We start from the raw sequence: 24,067 nt of genomic DNA, 5'->3' as shown, positions 1-24,067 counted from the left end.
TGGTGATAGGTGTAAACCGAGCCCTGGGTATCCTACTCTGCCTTTGAAAAAATGAAAGCTCAGATGGGCCGATCTGGGGTTACCTCTCCTTTCTATGCTTTGCCGGCCCAGAGAATTTGGCCCATCTATGAGAAAGAAACATCATGGCTTTCAAACGAGCAAAGTGGCAGTTGGTCAAGGCCACACCCCCAGCCTCCACCTTGCCCCCCCCTCTCTCCTCTTCAAAAGCTACAGACTCAGAAATGGCACATACTAAGCAAAGCTCATTGTGGGAATGGCTCTAGTGGCTGTGATTTTGCACCAAGGCTCAATTTTGGGAAAGAGACTTCAGATACAGTATTAGGGGACCACTAAGGTCTATATAAAAGAGACTTCAGATACAGTATTAGGGGACCACTAAGGTCTATATAAAAGAGACTTCAGATACAGTATTAGGGGACCACTAAGGTCTATATAAAAGAGACTTCAGATACAGTATTAGGGGACCACTAAGGTCTATATAAAAGAGACTTCAGATACAGTATTAGGGGACCACTAAGGTCTATATAAAAGCATCCAAATAGCACCATGTCATGGGACCTTTAATACCAAATATCTCTGCAGCCGGCATACTCTGTCATTTTTGAGGGAAGAAGCTCCACTCTATAACACCACTGTACAATTACAGTGGATTGAGTGTCTCTGTAGTTTCAACAAACTTAAGCTGAATGATTCACGTCAATTTCAGGACTCACATTCTTCCAGTTAAACTTTAATTCATTTCAATAATTTAAGATGATCAACTGTTTCGAAACAGGACCATTGGTATTTGGATCAAGTAGCTCATGAATTTGTCGTATTAAGAATCTACAGCCGTTATTTTAATTTGCCAGATGCATATTTATTACCATGTGTGTAAGATTGGACACGGATTGGTATCGAGAGCCAAAAAGACTTGAAGGGGACATCCCCGGTCAACAGCTGACACAGGCACACGCAGTAGATATTGTACAGTAGGTACCTGGGATGTTGTAGATCTGGCGACGGCTGTCATGCTGCAGTCTATTGCTGCTACTGCTGCTGCCTCCACCGCTGCCACAGTGCTTGGCACTAGTCATTCCCATGAGGCTGCTGGCCACTGACAGCTGGGAGGCCTGGGCGAAGTTGGACAGGACACCTCGCGCCGAGTTGGACAGACCTCGCTGCAGAGAGGCCTGAGGCTGGGGAGCCTGAGGACAGTACAGACATCCCATTACCTTCACCAGCACACAAATTACCCAGCAGCGGTTAGCAGAAACCGTGCATTACTGGATTAGTCAATTATCAAGCACAAATACCAGATATTTGGGTGTTAAAACATGCTTAGTTAAAGGGCATTTCTCGGTTTCATGTCATAATGAATGTTTTTTTCAGCCATTAATCTATCTAATAGAATCATTTCATTGAATGTGGGGCTTGTGAGTAATTTGTGACGTTTAATTGTCAAACTTGATAATTAATCCAAGGAAAAAATAATAGATTATAAATGTCAATGGAAGCGTTGCTTAACACAGAACACCTGAGACATTCACATGAGCACTGTTCATCAGAAATTCATGACCCATTTATGACCATTTTTCTAGTGGTTTTTGAGAGCGTTCCAAGCCTACGATAAACTTAATACAATAACACAAATGTTAGATGGCATGCTGCAGTGTACCTGACGGAGTGCATGATGTCGGATCATGGAGTCAGTCTTGGAGGCATTGGGGCCGGTTGGGGCCGAGCTGGGGGAGAGGGCCGCCTGCTGCTGCAGCCTCTGTTCAATCTCCTGACAGGGGGGCACATTTAGAAATGCACATGCATTAGCACATTCACATGGACCCGATCATCTACTTCTTATGACCAATAGTAATTTAACAACGAAACAGTTATACTGAAAAGACGGCTTGTATCAACTACCAACTGTGTTTGGGAGTCTTTGGCAGTATAATGTAAAAAAAACAGGGTAAACAAGTTTACTAGATAACTAAATGTATTATTTCACTGGGATGTAGAGCTGAGCATTAGATTCAGAGGATACTCAGTATGTTGTGATATAACTTGATGCAGAGGGAGGTGGTGCTGCTGACCTGCTCCTGCTGCAGGGCCTTCACAAAGGCATTCTTCAGCCTGTTGGTGTGCTCTGCCTTCAGAGCTTTCTTCTGATTGGAAGTCATGCACTGCTCACAGAGAATTCGCCCGCTCTTCTCTTGCTTCCAGTGGGGGGTGAAGTCAGTTCTGCATTGGGCGCAGAAGAAAGGCTCCATGCGGCCCAGCGGCCCTCTGAGTTTACCTACAGAGGGGAATTTATCCATCAGTTTGACATAAGAAAATTATCTGGAAATTGACTGATTGCCCCCTCTTAATGTCAGCTGCTTACCCTGACTGTCGAGCACACTCTGAACCACTTCCTCCAGGCCCACCATGTAGATGAACTCGCTGTTGGCGGCAGAGGGCAGGAAGTGGAGGAGTGGGGCTGGGGGTTTGGGTGGAGGGATCTCCAGCAGGGTTTTCTCCAGCTGCTTTCTCAGGGCCAGCTTAGCCGCCGCCTGGCTGCTGGCCTGGTCGGCCATGGAGCTCACCCCTCCGCCAGCCGAGCTGGACATGGTGGACGGGCTGACAGCCGAAGCTCCGCCCAGGCCACCTGCCACCCCACCGGCTCCTGCCGCTTGCATGTGGGCCAGGTTCATGTACATGGCACTGGAGCCTGAGCGCTGGGAAGCTGCCACCTGCTGGCTGGCCTGCAGAGGAACACATTCTCATTTGCTTAGCAAAGTAAAGTCACATTTTAAAGGTTTGAACACTGTGGTCACTAGCTGCCACAAAATTAAGAAAAAGAATACATAAAACATTTGCTGCCTGGCCTTGTCGAAGTAAAGTCAGTACTTTTTGCCCTTCAGAGTCCTGTGTTGGTATTTATACATCTGTGTTTGATCAAATACATTTTTAAGTTCTCCATGTCCACTCTTGTTGGCCACTCTGAATAGTTAGGGGGAGTTTAAGTGGCGATGGTCTTGGGGTGTGAGACAGAGGTTTTCACAAGTCCACTTGTTTCCTAGTAACTGACTCAGGCCAGAACCTGTTGTATTCATAGACTTAATATTTATGGACAAAGCATCCGGTTCGGCAAAGTGACGCAAATATGGAAGTCTTAAACCTGCTTTCTATCTGAATTCCTGCAGGGGGAGACTCCTTAAAACTGCTTTCTATCTGAATTCTTGCAGGGGGAGGCTCCTTAAACCTGATTTCTATCTGAATTCCAGCAGGGGGCGACATGTGCGGTTGTAAAAGGAAGTCGGTTTCTGTGGAAGTCTATGAGAAAGTGACCCACTTGTCACTTGATTAAAAATTTTTCATATTGAGTTCATGGTCTCATTCGCTAGTTTTAAGACAACTCATTGCAGATCTCCACAAACCAATGGGTGATGTCATACATGCTCTGTCTATTAATATTAACAATCTATGGTTGTACTGTGTGTCATTAAGTCACTGTTGGTGTCATAGAAATAAAATGAGAGAAGAACAGACATGGGCATGGTCATTTGACTAGGTCAAAAGAAAATGTTGATTGTTGATAGTTGTTATAACACAAGTCAGTGGGGCTGTAAAGTGTGTCACACACATCTGTTTTGCCCAACTATTCACACTAAAGCGCCGGTTTAATTTGCTGACTTAAAAAAAGACTCAGAAATATGAAACAGTTAAATTCTCTCTAGCAGCAAGTCAACAAACACGAAAGACGGCTCTCCATGCTTCATACTACTCCAATGCTCATTAATCGCAAAACTTCATTTCAGTTAGTCCGCAACTTGTCGCAAGTCCATTCATATGGAAGCTTATGCCGAAGTTAGCCCGCCACAATGGTCACAGTTCTTTGCAATGACAACGCTACACGTAGAAATGGCTGCCACTCTAACCATCCGAATATGTTGATTTAAATGTGAATGACCGTTATGCTATCTGTTTATATTGTTGGTGTTTTTCATATCTTTCAAACGCCTTTGTGCTCAGTGCCTTCATTAGACAGCATCTGCTACAAAATGTGCCAAAATGGATCAGACAAAACGCAGGGGAGGCGGGGAGAAATTGCTGAGCAAAAAATGTCTTTCACCCATTTTCGGACCCTTTAAGCGACTTGCTGGCTGCTCAGAGCAAACTTAGTCAGCAGCTCTTCTCTCCCTCTCCTCTCTCTCTTGCCTTGCACACACAGACAGGAGTGAGTTACTATGGTTATGGAAATCATCGTTACCAGGTCATTATATTATTAGGCTGTATTCATAACAAAACAGCCTGTAAAAATAAATGCATGTCTGTAGGTGTGTGTGTGTGTGTATTTAAAACGTCCAGACCCTCCAGCTTAATATGTGTCCCCCCAATGTTGAAAACAACCTATGCCCTTGTATAATGTAATGTATATATATGACTTACATTGTGTGCTCTTACATTTGTGTGATCGATTGTGGTGGGCCGGTCTGGGCCAAAATGCCAGGGCCAATTTTTGGCCCAGTCCACGTCTGGCTCGTGGGGTAGTACTTTCTGAAAATACAGGAATTTTCGGGGTGGGGTTTGCAGGGATGACTGTTGCTGATTGGTCAAACCCATACAGCGCTGCTGCTTCAACACATGTACCTATTATGGATTTAGGACCATTTTAGGACGAGGGGAGAACATTTCTCTTTGTTTAACAACAATCAAAGTAAAGTTAGGCTTTGCTGTCAGCTTCCTGACTCATTCTAAAGAAGACAGAGAAAGAGAGAGAGAGATGGAGGGAGAGGGAGAGAGATTGAGCTAATAGAAACAGCACGGCGGTGCTGTGAATGAGAGAAATAAATGTTACTTTTGGATTGTTTCAAGGCAGTTATGTTCTAAAGCACAAATAAATAACCATCAAACACTCAACAAGTGATTTACTGTGGAGACAGACGCTCCTCTGCGTTTCATTCATTACATCCAATGTGCAGCAGTACATGTAGAAGTAAGATGTTTTTTTTTAGATGAAACAGGCAGGCACACTGAACTGCAGGGCTGCAGTGTGTTCGCCCGGCAACCACCAGCAGCCCTTGTCTCATTATGTTGCTTTTTCATATGTCAGCATATTAATTTGCCTCATCTTCACAGGTGTTTAGATGGCAGCGGAAACACAGATAACATATAAAGTACTTTTTAGTTCCTAACTTTTGTTGAATTGCAGCATTTTTTTTAAATAGAATAATGACGTCAAAAGAACAAAAGCACACGATACAGATTTTTTTCTTTTTCAGGATGTGTCTAGTCTTTACAATGGACTTGACTGCTAACCAACCCCCCCCCCCTCTCCCTGAATGTGCTGCTCTCTCCCACTCTCTAAATAGTTACGGATGTTTTCATTAAAAGTTGATCTACGTGATGTTGGGTGACATTACTTCTTGACGACGTTCAAAGTATTTTCAAACAAAACGAGACTAGCTTCCTCCTAGCCCCTCCCTCCTCCTCATCCCCAACCCCCAACCCCGAATCCTTCTAGTCAGTTATTAGCTGGAGCGCTGGAACTCTGTGTGTGTGTATGCTTCATGGTGCAGATGGGCACAGTTAATTTTTGTTGGCGTTTGTAGACCCTGGGCTGTCTACAGAGACAGTGTTTTTTTTACAGTGTGTTCTGGGGACAGGCAGCTAGCAGATAGTGAGAAGATATTTTTTAGAGTGTGTTCTGGGGACAGGCAGCTAGCAGATAGTGAGAAGATATTTTTTACAGTGTGTTCTGGGGACAGGCAGCTAGCAGATAGGGAGGAGATGTTTGCTGTATGTGACAACAATATAGCCTAAAACACGCGTGGCATCGCTTAGAGCACCTTTGAATTAAAATCACAATATGAGAAACAATCACCCCTAAACAAGCTGTTTCGGTCGCAAAAGAGAGAGAGGAAAGCTCTGTCAACAAAGTGCATGACATTATTGAGTGCATTATTGGGGCAGTTCGCCAGGCTCAGTACGAATCCATACCTGCTGGTAGCTCACGGCATTGGCCATGCTGCTGGAGCTGGAGCGAGACATCCCAGTCTTAGAGGAAACCCTCTGGCCCTGCAGCTGGGAAGGGTTAGGGGCTATTACTCGCTGGGACATCAGCATGGGGGGCAGGCTGGCATTGGCTGCTGACCTGATGACTGTATGACCCTACAGAAAGGAAAAAACAAAGAAGTATATAACATTTAACATAACACATTACATAACACAAATACAATTGAATTAACATTTTAAATTGCATTTAGTTGGACAGGAGCATCATTCTGATTTAATTATAGATTTTAATAATAACTTTATATGTACAGCACCTTTCAAAACAGGGTTACAAAGTGCTTACGAAAAAGTGGTATTATCCCCCCACACCCATTAATATGAACATATCAAACAAATGACATCCAATCACACATCAAATATATACAAAGAGAGAGAGAGAGAGAGAGAGAGAGAAAAAAAATGAAAATATATAATATAAATAATATTATAAAATAAAATGTTTTTTCTTTCTTGTGGCAGCAATGTTTCCTTTTTACTGTACGGAACTCTCACACTGCCTCAAAAAAGACTGACAAGTCCGATCGGTGATTACACAAATATATATAACACTTCCCAATTTGCCACATACTGGGCGGTCTTCTTCCTTCCTCCAAGCTTGGGTCCCCTACCAGAGGCCTGAGGGCCTAAGGGTTCTGAGTAGTATCTTGGCTGTTCCTAAGACTGCGCTCTTCTGGTCTCAGATGTTGTTCCTGGAATTTGCTAGAGTCACTGTCCCAGTATAGGGGTCACAGGCCTGAGTGCTCCGATTACCACTGGAACTACTGCTGCCTTCACTTACCACATCCTTTTTAGCTCCTCCCTAAGGCCTTGGTATTTCTCCAAGCTTCTCATGTTCTTTCTTCTTAATGTTGTTGTTGCTTAGGATTGCTACCGCTACCTACAACAATGTCCTGTTGGTTAGCCATCCTTTTTATCAGTCTGGACCTGGAAGTCCCACAGGATCTTAGCTGCTTCATGCTCGGCCACCTTTAGAGGTGCCTCCACTCTAACCTCGAGACTTCCAGCCCATCCTGGGCACAGATGTTCCTGTACACCAAACCAGCCACTTGGTTACGTTGTTACACGTATGCCATACCTGCCAGCATCTTACACACTGTAATGTGTTATGTGCTGGAATACATTTACTACATTCATGTTTACGCTTTGCTCATTAATTTGTAATTAATGTAACCCAAAAGTTTATATTATATTATTCCTACATTTTAACTTGTACTATTTAATGTCTTAGATTCTCATTTATTCACTTATTAACTTAAGATTTTCTGTTCTGTACACATGTATCAGCAGTGCTGGAGGGAGCAGGAAACCAAAGATTTTCATTAACTTCTGCTTCTATAATGGTTGTGAAACTGACAATAAAATATAGCCGCATGCGGCAATTCGCGGGTTAAAACCTTTTTCCTCAATAGCGACTTCAAAAGGAATTCCACACATGTGGTCCAACGTCGTTATAAAAAATATCCTGCAAGCTTTGTAACTATTGGACAAACAGTGCACTTTGTTTAAAATGCCTACAACTGATTTGTCAAAAACATTTATTTTCAATTCAGTGTGGTATTTAGCTCAGTCTAGCTCACAGCAATTTGAGACACCAAAACATTTATTTTCACGGTTTGAACCCTAATAACTTTACTTGTGCAGCGTGAACTGTACAGAGATCGGACTATTTTGAAAGCTGTGGAGAGCAAACATAGCTTTAATGCAACCTAAATACCCCCAGTGTCCAGCTTTGTGTCCCCCCCCTAGCTAAACTAACAGCCTAGGCCAACACTACTGCATTAAACAATAATGTTTAACTTCTGTTCAAACTGATTATTTTTCTCTGTGAAGCAAAGCTGCCTTCAAGTGCGGTTGGAAATGTCGAGCTCTATAATCGCCACATCTCTGTTTGCTGGCGTGAACAAGAGCATCCATATTAAAGGAGGAGTTCTGCCTTTATGTAAACAGGTCAAGTGCATACATAGTGTTTAGACAAATATGATATATACAGCGTGGCCAGCAGAGGGCAGCAGCTGCTTGGTGAGTGAACTGACAACAAACCAGGCAGAATATCACTATCCATACAAAGCAAGCTGATCATCAACCCCCCCCCCCCACACACACACACAAATCTGCTGAATATTAATACCAACTTAACATGGAATGGAGGAGCAGGGCTACGTCATGCAAGAACAAAGGCTTCCAGCAGGAAGATGTCTCATAATCAGAGCAGGACATTCTCAGCATTCTAACCCATCCATTGTCTACCCCAGTCCTAATGTCAGTCAACACCAATGTCCCAATCCTAATTCGACCTGAACCTTTACCCCAACCTCGTATAGCAGATTTACTGAAGCAAATCTGGGATGAAAACTGGGATGATGAGACCTTTGGAGAACCTGAAGCTGAGGAAAACTCATCCGTGTGATTTCTGTTAGGAATCCTCAAATTGGAACTGTGGAGTTGAAGTTAAGGCTGAGACAAGACTAAGCACAGTCACATTTCAGTTAAATAGTCAAACAGACCAAAATTAAGTCCTCTCCTGAAAAAAAGCTTGAAGAAGGACTTTTGATCCTGTTAAAAGAGTCCTTCAGTGATTTAGAATTGCATTTCAAATTACTTCAGGGGACTCCCAAGTAGAGGAGCCGCGGCAGTTCACGTGCAGACCATGCACTGCCCACCCACCACTAGTACCACGTCAGTCTTAAATCAAGCACAAATCAAGCACTTTATTATAATGGCTACTTCTCAGGTTTATTGTTTACTTAAATTATTTAAATGTGTTGACAAAGGACATTTTGTGATGACCTGATTAAATCTGTCTGACAATATGTCAGCAAGCAATGCATCACCAAGGCTGTGTTGTAGATGTTGATGAAAGCCTTTTACCTTTGTACAGTGAACCATATGCAGATCCATCAATATGATGCACATTGCACACATCATTTGGGTGATATGAATGTAAGATGATTGCAGAAGTGACACTGATCTGTGTTTTTGTTTATTTTTAAAGAAAAAGAAAAAGCAGTATTGGCTCCAAATATTGGCTCAAGAAAATCGGCAGCCCGTATCGTCATTGGCTAAGGCTGATGGAAAAAAAGAAAAGAGTATGGGCCAAGCTTAAAAATCACTGGATACTGCGTTTCCCACAATGCAATGGGATGGCATGTTTTCCTTAGCTCCTCCCTGCTTTGCAAACGCCCATGTCTTTCAAAAACTCCACACCTCACAGGTTCTCTGTTATTAAGATGTAGATATTTTCTTAGACTTGCTCTTCCAGAAACACTGAAGACATTCTATTATAAAACTGTTTCTGAGTAGTAGTGATAATAATAATAATAATAGTAATAATAATAAGAAGTATATTAATAATAATAATAATAATAATAATAATAATAACAACAACAAAACAACACAACAACTTTCAAGGTACCCAAGGTCACTTAACACAAAAAAAGGGGGGGGGGGGGGGTCAAAAGATTTGGGGAAAAGAAATGTTTTGAGGTGCTTTTCAGAGCGGATAGGGAGTGGTAGACTGTTCCAGCATGTGGGAGCATCAGCAGAAAAAGCCCTGTCCCCAAGCGTCCGCACCTGGGTGTTGGGGGGTATCCAGCAGGTCCTTGTCAGAGGACTACAGGAAAGTGTAGGAGTGGAGGAGATCTGTGACTTGACTGGCAATCAGTGGAGATGTACTAACCAAGACCAGTGAACTGATCTGTTGGCAGGGAACTGGTGACCCTTTAATATGAGAGTGAGCTATGTTTTGCCCACCTGATTTACTCAGGACTATTACTATTGTAGTAGTGGCAGAATGTAAAATAAAATCACTGGAGGTGTAGAAGAGAAATGGTCACATACCCACCCACACCCACCCACACCCACACCCACACCCACACCCACACCCACACCCACACCCACACCCACACACCTGTGCATTGCGGAGGTTCTGGGGCTCAGGGTTGTGCAGGCCCGGCCTCACAGGCAGCTTGCCCAGGCCAGGAGAGTTGTGGATGGGAGGAGGCTGCACAGAGGATGCAGCGTTCTGAACCACGGGGACCTGCAGGCAGCCATAAACAAAGCTTTAACAGGACAATCTGATTCCTCTACTAACATGTGTATTGGTGACCTGATAATTTTACTTCACATCCATTTTTAGATCATATTACAGAACCCATTTACAGCGTGTCCATAACAGCCAATCTGGAATGAACAACCAATGACATCACATGTTTAGCCTACTTAACACTGATCGTATATTTGCTTACCATAGTACCAAGCACAACTAGTGTTTGACATTCTGTAATTTGATTCCCTTCCTTCCAGACTTGCATGACTTAGACTAAAGACACTGTACACTGCTGGACCCCACTAATCAGAGCTTGCAGTATTTCACGACTTGTTTGATGCAACATTTGTATTGAATGCTGGGTAGGTGTCCAGTTCATTAGAAAACTATACTGGTCATACACACAATAACTTGGTGAATGGCTTCAGACATCACTAACTGAGCACATGCACGGCACACAAGAAATTCTAACAAACTATAAGAGAATAAGAGAGAATTCTATGAAACTTTTAGTGAGATAAACAAAAACGAATCGATGCTTAGAAAAGAATGGGTGTATATAGGCTGTAAAAAAAAAAAAAAAGAATTCACAAAGGTGAAAGTAATAGTCATGTTCAGATCATGTTCAGTAAAGGTAGCAATACCACAGTGTAGAATAAAAACCTCTATAAAAGTCCTTCATTCCAAATCTACTTGTTTCTAAAGTACACTAGATTTTATTAGCATCAAAACAATATTGAAGTTCCAAAAGTAAAGCTCATTATGCAGAATTGGCCATTTCAGAATAATATGATGGATGTATAAATGTTGAGATGTTCCGAATCAGTTTTGCCTCCAATACGGCCTAAATGCTGGTATTGGTACGGGAATTACTGGAGTTTATGCACCGATCCAATACCACATAATAAAGCCCTAAAGAAAAGCTATGTTAAAATAGTTCATTTATGTCCTTTTTCCGCTATAACTGACTGTCAGACTGGGTGATAAAAGAAAGTTCTGTGGCATTCATTGTTTGAGAGTTTAACCTAAGCCAGACTGACAACAAATATAGAAATCATATCACATCCATATAGGGAGTAGTAAAGATTTGTTGAAACAATAATAAAATATATAACACACTGGGATTGGATCAGTACTCGATATTGGCCGATACACAAGTTCATGTATCGGAATTGGGAAGCAAAAAAATGGTACCGGACCATCTCTAATGTATGTGTAAGCAATGTGTAAGCATCACTACTGTTGCAGGTGGTAAAGGTGGAGCTCAACTACTTTCTATTAAAGCAAGGTCAATAAATCAGTCAGGCCAATACATCAGCTGAGATCATCTTACTGCAGATCTATACGATAGATATGGTGTGACATGTTGTAGGTGTAGCATGTGTAGGAGTCAACCTGTCAGTAGTCAGAGAATGCATCAAAACTGATGTTATAAAAAATAAATAATCTTTTTTTATCTTTATCATATTCTTTCCACTCCTCACAATCAACATTAGTATGGCTTGGGCCTACACTTTCTACAATACTGGGTAGCTTATTTTATACGAATACTTATTAATGTATTAGTTGAGGATATTTTGTTTTAACAATATTAAACTGTAAAGTAACCAGTAACTGGCGCTGTCAAATAATGTAGTGTAAAAAGTACAATTTTTCCCTCTGAAATGTAGTAGATTAGAAGAGTAGGATACTATGGAAAAACCCCAAGTACATTGAAAGCATGCAATTGTATTAAAGTATACTACTGGAGAAAAGGGTAATTCGTTATATTCCACCACTGAATATTCGAGGAGCAGGCAGATGCAACAGAGCGACCGGCAGCACTAACCTTCTGCACCACGTTCTCCTTCTGCATCTGACTCTGTCGGAGCTTCTTGAGCAGGACCAGGCGCGCCTCCTCCAGACGCAGCTCCTCTCTCAGAGCTTTGATCATCTGCTGCCTCTCTTCCCCCGTCTTCCCCTGGAAATCACAGTGACACACACCGGTGGGTAGAGTAGCCAAAAATGGTACTCAAGTAAAAGTACTGTTACTTCAGAATAATAGGACTCAAGTAAAAGTAAAAAGTATTCACCCAAATAATTACTTGAGTAAGAGTAAAAAGGTGCTTGGTGAAAAAAACTACTCAAGTAGTGAGTAACTGTTGAACACAAGCATTCAGTCTGACAGGCAAATATACAAAATAATCATCTTTAGGCAAATTATAGTTCATCCAATCAAAATAAATTAAAATTAATTTATTAATTACAAAACAGCTTATATAAAGAGACTTATCACATCAAATCTGGATATAATATATATATACAAACATTCACGTATCCACAGAAAAAAAAAGAAAAACAAGAAAATGGCCGCTACATGTTGAGTTTTGAATGCTAAATTGTCGGGCCGTTTGTTTTGGTCGACACAGAAGTAGCTGCTGTTTGGCACTGTTACTAAGGTAACCATGCTTTCAATATGAGGCTGGGGGGTGTTTCTCCTTGTTGCCTTGCCGACGGCTGATTCTGACATTTTTGTTTTGCTACAACTGTAAAGCTAACCTGTCCCGCCGCTGAGACAGAGTATGGTCACGTGACTGCACAACGCTGTTTGATTGGTGAAACAGTCACGTGGTAGTACCTTTAGGAAGTCTCTCTCTCTCTCTCTCTCTCTGTCAAAGTAAAACATACGGAGTGGATAAAAACAATGACGCGTAGAATACCAAAAAGGTAAAAAGAAAAGTAACAAGCTCATTATAGCCTTAGGTAGCGGAGGAAGAGTACAGTTTCTTCTTCACTAATCTACTCAAGTAAAAGTAAAAAGTATAATGATTTAAAACTACTAGAAGTATAATTACTACCCACCTTTGGTTACACCTGGTAACCAGATGGCAACCTATTACATACCTCTGAGTTGCCTAAATGCGCCTTTAAATAAAGGAAATTGTAATGGTTTAATAGTAACCCTAACCCTAAATCTTAAACCTCAGACTATACTGATATTGCCTGATCCATCCCTCTCTATAATTGTTATGGTATATTTCTCTTAAATTTGTAAATTCTATTGTATGGTTATATTGTATACTTAACAGTATTTTTTTGGTAGTAGTTTTAGTCTTTATGTTAAGTGAGTGTTGTACTTTGCAAAGATTAAATTAAGTAAAATTCCTTGTTCGTTTACGCGAGCCTGGCCAATAAAGCAGCTTCTAAACGTGATTTCATGAGTTATTTGTGTTGAGGTATGTTTTGTTTCTCTTAACATGTACAGTATGACTTCAGTTAGTGAGTCCCTACAATTTTAATTTGTCTGTATTTCCTTTGATATTTTTTTAGTGATTTTGTAGTGGTCATTTCCTATGTGCACCATAGATACTGTAGCCCTGTATGATGCTCTATAGATTTCATTTCATCCTAATGCATTCATATCGTTGATTAATGACTATAGAAACTTCATTTTGACAGCTCCAGACTGATAGTAACTCAGGTTGAAGACAGCTGTACAATACATTCAGTGTACTCCTTAAAGTTTTACCTTAAACATGTCCAGGTTGGCCTGGTGCAGGCGTTCCTCAGGGCGAGGTGTTGTTCTGGGACTGGATGCCTCGTTGTCTGACAGGATGATAACATCTGGAGACGGAGTTCGTCTGTCATGGTCCGCATCACTACGTGGGAGAAAAAGTAAGAAAAAACAAAACGTCCATTCAACTTTTCTAACATCTAAAATGCATGTTCATTATAAAAATGAGCTAGTTTCCTTGATCTGGACAAGCTCTGAGGCTGAAATGGGACTCAGTTTGTCAGGCAGGTCCCACGACTATGGAGGGGTTGAATGTGAGGAGCCCTGTAGCCTTTAAGTGCTGCTAGCAGCTGTCAAGGTGGCTGGTCTGTGAATGGTCCTCTACAAGTCTCTCCACAGATGTTTTCTTTTTCCGGAGTGGCTTGTTTAGCCTGACTGACTGCTGAGAGGTTTGTCCTGCCTGCAGGCTCTCCCATCTCTGGAACAACGTTGTAAGGTTCTGCTATACCCGTTTCCTACCAAAAAATTTAATATATCCACATACACACACTAACATCTAGCGGTTGTCTGCTATGGAAAAGGTTACAATGGGCATTCACTCCCGGGACAAATGACTCTTGAGCTCTGTTCTGGCGCGATGCTGTGAGGCATGTCAGCTCCGTCGGTAACTTCGGTAATCTCTGCCACAAATTCTGTTTGTCTCCAACCCCGCAGTACCAGAACTTCAAAATAGTCGGCGCCAAGTTTGAAAGAGAAAGTTGTGTGTGTGTGTGTGTGTGTGTGTGTGTGTGTCTGGGGAGTGCGTGGTGGAGCGGGTGACGTGACTGCAGAGCAAAAGCGACGTCTAAGCGATGTTTAACTTTCTCAAGCTTAGATATCATGTGAATGTACAGCAGAGTTGCACATTTAGTTTTTTGCACTTTATCGAAAAGCAGTAGCTGGACAAGTTAACAACACCCGTTTCCTCTGGCACGTTGGTGACATTGAAAGTGACACAGCAGAAAAATAAGTCAAGTTTACCTGTCTACTGGCAAAAGGAAAGGAGTCTATCAGCTATTTCTAGCAGGTAACATATTCACGCTAATTTTGTTTGAAAAAGGTGTTGCCTTTCTATTTCATGTCCAATAGGGCTGGGCGGTACATTAACTTTTTAAAATTACATTTGATTTAGCTGAAGCAGCATCAGGGGTAGAGCCTGACCGATATATCGTCGGGCCAATATTAACGGCCGATATTACGCATTTCTCGATATATCGGATTATTTATTGTTATTATTTAATAATTTAAATAACTAATAATAATAATAAAAATAATAATATTACACACACACACACACACACACACACACACACACACACACACACACACACACACACACACACACACACACACACACACACACACACACACACACACACACACACACACACACACACAAGGTAACAGTAGTCAGTAACAGTTGAAGTCAGTTACATCTGACCAGTAGGCCTGTCGCAATACGCAATGCATCAATTAATCGCATGGTAAATAAAAATGAGCTTGATAGTTTTTAATTAAAAAATTATCGTGGACGGAAAAATGTCCATTTTATATATCCATATATCCATTTTCAACATGTTTTGCAGCTGTATCCTTTTAAACAGGGATAGAAAGCCTGTATTTGCATTTTATTTGACGGACCACGGAAGCCCGCTGCTCATCTCTATTTTACAGCGAGAGTGGACACTAAAGTCACAGATCTGCTTTCCAGCTCCAGTTTGTGCCTGAACCATAGACTGGAAACATCACAGGAGCTTCAAACTAAATCATTAGTATGGCGCCCTTAAACTTTGTGTTGATGGCATCAATGTATTAGACTGATTTGGCTACGATTCCTTTGAAAATTATACCTTTCACAGCTTTCCTCACTTAGAGACGGTTGCAGGTGGTGGCAAAAAATACGGCCCTGCACGTAGCTGCCCGTTCTATTGGTCTCGGAAAAAAAACTGGGCAAAGTTACAGTTCAACCATGAGTTTGACAAAAAGATGTAAGAACTGCCAATGCCTTGGAAAATACTTTTCTTTATCGTCATGTGTTATTCTGGGGCTTTTTATTCTATTTTACTTATATTTGTAAAAATAAAAACATAAAAAAATAAACATCTATTCATAAAACATTTGTGTGCTGTTGCACTTCCCTGTGTGTCTAACAAGCATAGTGTACGTGGGCTGTGCACGAGCCTAAACGCATTTCACTAATGTAAATGGACTGTATTTATAAAACGCTTTTCTAGTCTTACCGACTACTCAAAGCGCTTTTACATAGTACAGGAATCATTCACACACTGTGTATAAAAATTTGCCAACAACTCAGGGTTCAGTGTCTTGCCCAAGGACACATGGGATCAAACCACTAACCTTCCAATTGGCAGGCGACTGTTCTACCACTGAGCCACAGCAGCCGCACTAATGAGCTGTTAAAATGTAATGAAATGCGAAGCTATTTATTGACTTTAGACCAGCTTTTTGTCGGTCAATGGTGCGTTCACTTCCCGCTGCCACAAGATAGCAATACGCCAAGAATTCACCTGAACACACCTCCTTTTAAGCAAGGCCAGCATTCCCATGGGCGCAAAGATGGCTGCAGGACTGGAAATTAACAACTACGGTCTTAAATTAGCCAAGACAGGTGTGTCGGGCTTTGTGCTGCGCCGGGTGTGAGATCAGGTGTTCAGAAAACAGTAACAATGAGCATAATAAGGGGACTAACCATTCATTTTTAAGAGTACAATTTTCTAATTGTGATGTTGAACACAGCGTCTGGCCTGCAGTTGTCACTGACAAGAGAACTCTCACTGGCAAATGATTCAATTTGTAATTAAGGTTAATTAAAATCTGTCAGTTGGCCAAACTACATCCGTGTATGTACAGTTAACACTCGGCCAAAAATCCACCTGTGAAAAAACAGCACTCTGTATCATGATATACAAAAGCATAGGACACCAACTAGTATAGTGAGTGTCTCTTGGTTAAGCTATTTTGCTGATTGCATCACATCCTTTTCAGCTTGTGAGGAGCTAGCTTGGTAGAACAGCTGGGCGATACTGAACATGATTCAGGGCTGTGCAGTAGCTCTGTGAAATGGCTGTGAAGCTAGTGTTAGCTCAAGCAACGTCAGTGCAGAGCTATAAAGAGTCGTCAGTCACACACGTCAGATCTATTACTTGACTTGGCATTTGTTTGTTTTTTTAAAAGATGATTTTTTTGGGCATCCTCTGCCTTTAGTTTTGACAGGACAGCTGAAGACATAAAAAGGGGAGAGAGAGGGGGAACAACATGCAGCGAAGGGCCGTCGGGAGGCGTTGAACCGGGGCCCACTGCGTCGAGGAGTAAACCTCTACATATGGGCGCTTGCTCTACCAACTGAGCTATCCGGGCGGACCTGACTTAGATGAATCACTTGATTGATTAGTTGGTCCAAAGTAACTAATGGTGACTAATCACTAACAAAATGGAATACCGAGTTATAACCGACCGACTGTGTTTTAGTGTGTTTGCTTACTTTGTCAGAGCCTGGTATTGTGTGATTATGGGATGTAATCGAGATACACATAGGGGATGGGTGGCCAGAATGGCTGCGGATTGATCTCACATATCTGACTTGTGCAGGGCACACAAACACAACTTTCAGGAAAATACCAAACTGTCAGGAAGCTGCTTCGCAAAAAAAAAAATAGAGCCCAGTGAGTAAGACACCGTCCAGCAGGGGTGCCGCTGAAAACAGCACCACCCACTGGTATGAACTCTTTCAGGTAGAATAAAACTATTATTTTTTTTACACAACACATGTTGACATGCGACAGTAGGAAAAGCACAGGTGGAAACAATTTAGATAAATGATGGCTTTAGGGTCCTGGTATTGTTTATTCTAGCCCATTGTCATGGTTTACTAGGACACCTGAATAGAACAGAGCCACCATACTTGTTATTAGTAACATATGTACTTTTCCTACTATGACAAGTCAAAATGCCTGCTTACCTCTCTCTTATGTATTCTCTTAGTCCACTGTGGTTCTTATGTGTAAATGTTCTGTTCTTATTCTCACCATCTTCTCCCAGCGCTCATATCCACCGGCTCATCCATGATGTTTTCCTTCCCATTCTTACTGGGTCCAATATGGCTGCCGTGGCCTCCCAGCCTCAGACTCCCATTCAGTTTCTCCTCGTAAGCAGCCCCCATTAGGCTCTGGTGGTGGAGGCTGCTGGCTCCGGGACCCTTCCCATCTCCCAGGGGCCCTGCAACCTCAAGGGCTGCCAGGTCAGCTAGGTCCTTGCGTTTAAGAAGTGCCAGCATCTTCAGGCGCTCCATGGCCTCGTGGCCCTCCATTTTAAGGCGCTTGGCCAGCGCCTCCTCTCGCTCGCTGGGTGACTCCAGGCCTCGCTTTAGCAGGTTGAGCCTTAGCGCCTCCTCAGACATCCGCTCCATCCTTGAGTAGAAAGAAGAGGGGTTAGCAGAGCCACATTACCAATCTGGATCTCAACTACCCCACCCCCACCCCCTGGAATTAGGTCAAACACCTAAATATACTGGCGCTGGTATATTTAATCCAAAGTGTTTGCTGAATGGTGGAACGGCTCAACTCAACCAATTGAAACACTCCAAATGTCTCCCAGGAGAGACTTCACGTCTCCCCCGTCTCTGTGGTGACTGGCTTTTCACTTCGCCTTCCAGTGTGGCGGTTCAGAACAACTATAAACACATTTTATTTATGACGTGGTTAGAAAACTCATACAAACTATTTATTTTCTTTCATAACCCAGGCCTTATTGTTCTTAAAACAAAAAACATATTTTTGTTCCTTTACGTTTCTATAAAAACTAGGGTTGGAACAACGCATCAACGTAATTGATTAATTTTGCGTGGAATATGTCAATGTGTGGCACTGTTTACGTTCATGCCTAATAATTAAATTGTCTTGAGATAACTCTTTGATTATTTGCGTCCCCGGGCATCCTGAAAATAAGTCTTTATTAACGCTGCATTTGCTACTTGGAAACAGTTAGTGTATGCACATAAAGACCTATACAACTAAACAACATTGATTAACATTAACGTCACACTCACACAAGTCAACAACAACCAAGATATCACATTTGCGATTTGATGTGCATCTCAAAGACGTATTGCCATATTGGAGTGCTCAAGATCCGCTACTAACAAATACAGTGTATAGAGAGGTGCTGACTTCTCTACAAAATGGACAATAACTTGCTTAATTCTGAACCGATTTTCATGAAATTTGGTTTGCTATAAATTAGGGCTGTAAGTTAAGCGCGATATTAACAGCGTTAACGCAAACCCATTTTAACTGCGTGAATTTTTTTAAATCAAGAAATTAACATTCTTTTTGGCCTAGCAAACTTTGTAGTTTTTTCACATGCTGTTGCAATAACTAGTAACGTTAGAAAAACGACCACACTGGATCTAGCTAGACAGGAAACAAAACAACAAGCACGCCGCAAACACTTGTTTAGGCTTGCGAGCCGGCCAAAGAGTAGTGACGTTACGTTTTGAGTGGATGGCGAGCATGAGATGCCGAAACGGACACCACCAAGATTCTGAATGGAAAGTTTACTTTTTAAAAGTTGTCAAATGTTCCACTGACAAGACCAAAGGGATCTGTGTGTTTGGTCGTTGTGAACTGAGCTATCATCGCAGCACGGCCAGTCTGAAATACCACTTGATGGCCAAGCCCACAGCTGATGCCAATCCCCCCCCCCCGATCAAAGTCATTGATAGACAGTGTTACACTGTGTGAGAGATTATTTGCTCCAAGTGAGAATGTTAGTGTGAAACTGAACACTACAGTAGGCTATATGCTGGTGGTGGTGGTGGGGGGGGTCTTGAACACTACAGTAGGCTATATGCTGGGGTCAGGGGGGGGGGGTCTTGAACACTACAGTAGGCTATAGGCTGGGGTCAGGGGGGAGGGGCTTGAACACTACAGTAAGCTATATGCCAATGTTATTTTCAATAAAAGAATTTGCACAAAGCGAGCCGATCCACTTTTCCATGTTGATAAGAGCATTAAAGTGATAAAAAAAAATAATGGGACAAAAAGAAATCAAGGGACATTTAGAATAGATAAAAATGTGCGATTAATTGTGATTAATTGCGAGTTAACTATGACATTAAAGCGATTACTTGCAATTAAATATTTTAATTGTTTGACAGCACTAGTATAAATGTGAGAAATTGAAAAGGATGCTGGTTACTTATTGGTATTAAATTAATTTAGTGGGGATGGATCCAATAAGCTCTGAAACCAAAACATTGACCTTCTGAATAACCACAGCTTCCTCTGAGACATGCTCGGATCTATAACCAAACATCAAGTGGAAATTATTTAGAACTCTAGCTTTTGTGAGTTTCTCCAAAAAAATATTTCATTTAGTTATTAATTCACTTTACACACTAACACAGACAATTCTAAACTATGCTATATTACAACCAATAATATATCATATTAATAATGGTATAATATTGTATTGTGCTATTGTAATTTATTATGGTATTGTACATATTGTACACAACTTCATTGTTGTCAGATTCCTCTACCAACCCTCATAGCACTGGCCCAGCTCTTAGTTATGCTGTTACAGGTCCTGACTGCTGGGGGACTTCCTGTTACACACTGAGCTCCTCTCCTCTATTTCTATCGTGTGCATTCATGTTCCAGTAATACTTGGTACTAACTCAGCTCCGTGGAGCTGATTCCCCGGAGTTCTTATGTTTTCTTTCCTTGAAGATTTCCTTGGATTGGGGTGGCACAGATCCATATCACAGTTGCAGGTGCTGCCGTGGTCCTGCTCGGCACCCTGCAGCGCCCTGAACTGCTACAATTATAAGTTCTAGTCATAGTTCCATTATCTTTAATGTTACTATAATTGCCACTGTTCATCATACCAACTGCTATGATTATTATCAATTGTATTTCTGTATATCTGTATCAGTGTCTCTGGGTCCCAACCGGCAGGGGCAGACCGCCGTCCACCAAGAGCCAGGTTCTCTCCAAGATTTCTGCACTAAAGGAAGTTTTGCCTCGCCACTTTTGCACTAAACGCTTGCTCTTGGGGGAATTGATAGAATTGTTGGTTTTTGTAAATTCTAGAGTGGTCTAGATCTACTGTAAAGTGTCCTGTGATAACTCTTGTTATGATTTGTTACTACAAATAAAATGTAATTATTGTTACATACAACAATATTATATTATTTCAATAAAAGGTGAAAGATTAATGGCAGAAGTTATGGTTATTTATTGTTAAGTTATTTAAAGGAATAATACACTAATCAGAAAATGATCGATAGTTGCAGCCTCAATATAAATTGACTAGTGTCAGATATAAATCAATCATTGTATCTTTATATGGTCCAAATACGAACAGTGGGCGGTTCTGTTCATACTAGTTTGACAGCTTCAAATTCACAAAAACTGCAAAGGGTGAAATGCAGCCCGTTACTGTGCTGCCAAGCAAGTAGCATCTCAGTGCTCCTGTGCTATTTAAATAAAGTATCTGCAATATTTGGTGCAAAATCTTACTATGCAAATGAGCCTCATTGCAAACTAGAGCCCGGCCGCTAAAGGATTTTTAAGGCTGATACCGATACAAATAAAATACAAAAATATATTTGGTTATTTAAAAATCCAATATATTGGCTGATATTCTGTATACATATATTCAGAACGTGTTCATTATTTACTGATTTTGCAGGATGTGAACATTGTAACCCTGTCCGGTGCGTCCGCTTGGTTATCCACAGATCTCAATCTCAAAAATCTCCTCCCTGAAAACAACCCCTGTGACACGAGGATCAGTGCAGTGAAATGACAGTAGGGTTGGGCATCGAGAGCTCATTCCTACTTGTAGTTTCTAAAATTACGATTCCAGTAGATTTGATTCTTTAATGGAACCGTTTGGAGGTTTCAAATCTGATCATAGATTCCCAATTTAAAATGCGCAAACCTTGGTTTCCGTAAGTAGCCAGCCGCTTCTTGTGTTGCAGCCATGGAGCTCCGCAAATGAAGCTCTAGTGTGGCTGCATTTTACATTGAAAACCCCCCTGTAAAACTGTAAACCATTGAAATCAAAATTAAACCGTCTTCTTCACCCCTCAAAGAATCCGAATGGAGAATCTATAAAAAACGGAATCAAAATGACAAATCGCAATTGGAATGAGAATCATTAAAATCCAAACGATGGCCAACCCTAAACGACAGGATGCAAAAAGGATGAACAACTAACCAGACAATATGAGCAGTTGATTGTGAGCTCATTTAGAGAGATGGGGGTCAAACACAGCAGGCTAAGAATAGCCTGGATCTCTGTACTTGATGGTGTAAAACATTTGTGAAATGTTTGATTTGTGTGTGTGTGTGTGTGTGTGTGTGTGTGTGTGTGTGAGTTTCATACCAGTAAGGAAGACTTTCGTACAGACAACAACAAGCAAAGTCTTATGAGCATTAACTTCAGCTTGGGGACTGAGAGAGCAGTAAACCAATCAACAAAGGCTGGAGGAAAAACCGCTCACTGTAGACTTTCTGCTGGCCCAGTTTCAAATCCATGACTTTTTTTTTTTAAACTCTCTGACCGCAGATGTTGCAGATCCTACAGTGTCTATGAAAAGTCGGTAACCTCTGGCTGAAACAGGGTCTCATCTGGACTCAGTCTTTCATTACTCCTGATGGGTGGGCTCTGCAGTTATGGCTTTATGGTTACAGCACGGGGGGGGGGGGGGGGGGGGGGGGGGGGGGGGGGTTGGAATTGGACGGGCAGTTTCAAGGGCCGTCATGCGTACAGTGCAGGGGGTTTGCCAGAATAACAGGAAACTTGGTACTAGGAATGTTAATGATTAACCGATTAAAATAAATTCAAAAAGGTGTTTTGCATTGGTAATGGTATTTTCTTGTTCATGGCTCTCTGCTCCACGGTGCTCACCCCAGAGAGCTATGTGACACATGCCGCTATATCGATGAGGACCGGCGGGTTTCATCAGCCGAGCTGGACTTGTTCACATGATTCAGGTGCACTCTGCAAACTCATAGCACCAGTGCTATGTGCAACAACAGTTTACATGTTAACTAGGCCTGCACGATTTGGGGAAAAATATGAATCACAATTTCTTTTGCTTAGAATTGATATCATGATTCTCTGCCACAGCTTTTTTCTCACAAAGTGTAATGTCTATTGCACACATGAACCATGACAAAACAAAACAAATTGTCCGTACCAAATCTAGGTATTTTTTGGCACCTATGGCCCATTGCTCATCACCACAAGCCTGTAAACATAAAGGCTTCAGTGAAGGAGGAGGAGAGCACTGCAGCGCTCGGTTTGGGATGCAGTCGGCTCGTAAAATTAAATGAGAATCAAAGTCATTAAAAAATAGAATAATTGAAGTTATTTAAAAATTAAATTGTAAACCGGGTGAATTTTCTATATTTCAAACATAATGCAAGTTGTTCTGTTGTCAAACTATTTTTGACTCTCTCCTGTCTGCCCACCTGGCTTAAAATTAAAAATGGGTTTGGCATGGGACAGGAGTTTTTGTGGGAGTAGGAAGGGACAGGATTGGGAATCCACTCCTGTGTCCCAATTAGTGGCCACTGGTCAAAAGCAGACCGAGTTCCACTGGTGGTCAACACCAAGGTCCACTAATCCAGGACTTACTGGACATGCTTCACTTCCCCTTTGTATTGCCAAAAAACTTCGTTAACTACGGCAACCAAAGAGACTCGTCTCAATGAATCGGAGTAGTGTCATCCCACTGGGTTCACACTTCCAACCAAGGAAGGGTCCTAACATACCTGACATACTTTTAGATCAACATAGCGTTTCCTGAACACCTATTAGGAATTTTGTATTTTAATACTGACAATCTGAACACTCAGACATCAGGCTGCAAGCTAGCAGCAAACTACATTTAAGTAACAGCCAGAGTAGCCAAAAATGGTACTCAAGGAAAAGTACTGTTACTTCAGATTAATAGGACTCAAGTAAAAGTAAAAAGTAGTCACCAGAATAATTACTTGAGTATGAGTGAAAAAAAAGTTTTTGGTGAAACAACTACTCAAGTACTGAGTAAGGTCTGATTTATAACAGAAACATTCAATCAGACAGATACAAATACAAAATGATCTTCTTTAGGCAAATTACAGTCCATCCAATCAATAAAATAAATTAAAATTATTTTATTAATTACAAAATAAGTAAAGAGACTTATCACATCAAATGTGGATATATATACATAACAATACACAATTAAGGACCAAAATAACAATTAACAATTAAGGAAAATTACCTCTACGTTTCCACAAGTTAGATGTTGAGTTTTTGAATGCTGAATTGTTGTGCCGTTTGTTTTGGTCGACACAGAAGACACTAGGGCTGCACAATTAATCAAATTTTAATCGCGATCATGATTTGGACTTCCCACG

General features: G+C 41.5%; 1 protein-coding gene and 1 long non-coding RNA gene across 3 annotated transcripts in view; one reads left to right on the top strand and one right to left on the bottom strand.

Moving 5' to 3' along the window:
• Positions 1-24,067, bottom strand: part of gatad2b (GATA zinc finger domain containing 2B) — a 61,791-nt gene that overhangs the window by 2,323 nt on the left and 35,401 nt on the right. Inside the window, exons 2-11 of one of the 2 annotated variants that reach the window (XM_032535136.1) lie at positions 17,678-18,058; positions 13,608-13,737; positions 11,928-12,059; positions 9,962-10,090; positions 5,980-6,150; positions 4,444-4,629; positions 2,381-2,741; positions 2,091-2,293; positions 1,679-1,789; positions 1,001-1,208 (exon numbers count right to left, since the gene is read on the bottom strand). In XM_032535136.1, the coding sequence (XP_032391027.1) occupies positions 1,001-1,208; positions 1,679-1,789; positions 2,091-2,293; positions 2,381-2,741; positions 4,444-4,629; positions 5,980-6,150; positions 9,962-10,090; positions 11,928-12,059; positions 13,608-13,737; positions 17,678-18,057 (2,011 nt within the window). In that variant the 5' untranslated portion in view covers position 18,058. The remainder of the gene's footprint in view (positions 1-1,000; positions 1,209-1,678; positions 1,790-2,090; positions 2,294-2,380; positions 2,742-4,443; positions 4,630-5,979; positions 6,151-9,961; positions 10,091-11,927; positions 12,060-13,607; positions 13,738-17,677; positions 18,059-24,067) is intronic. The other variant, XM_032535137.1, reaches the window with a different exon arrangement.
• Positions 11,129-24,067, top strand: part of LOC116701430 (uncharacterized) — a 14,169-nt gene continuing 1,230 nt past the window's right edge. The window contains exons 1-2 of the long non-coding RNA XR_004334911.1: positions 11,129-11,312; positions 19,029-19,032. This is a non-coding gene — a long non-coding RNA (uncharacterized LOC116701430). The remainder of the gene's footprint in view (positions 11,313-19,028; positions 19,033-24,067) is intronic.

The sequence above is a fragment of the Etheostoma spectabile genome, chromosome 14, assembly GCF_008692095.1.
Source record: "Etheostoma spectabile isolate EspeVRDwgs_2016 chromosome 14, UIUC_Espe_1.0, whole genome shotgun sequence".
In the NCBI taxonomy this organism is placed as follows: domain Eukaryota; kingdom Metazoa; phylum Chordata; class Actinopteri; order Perciformes; family Percidae; genus Etheostoma; species Etheostoma spectabile.
Note: the sequence above shows the minus strand (reverse complement) of the source record. Positions and strands in the feature narration are given on the sequence as shown.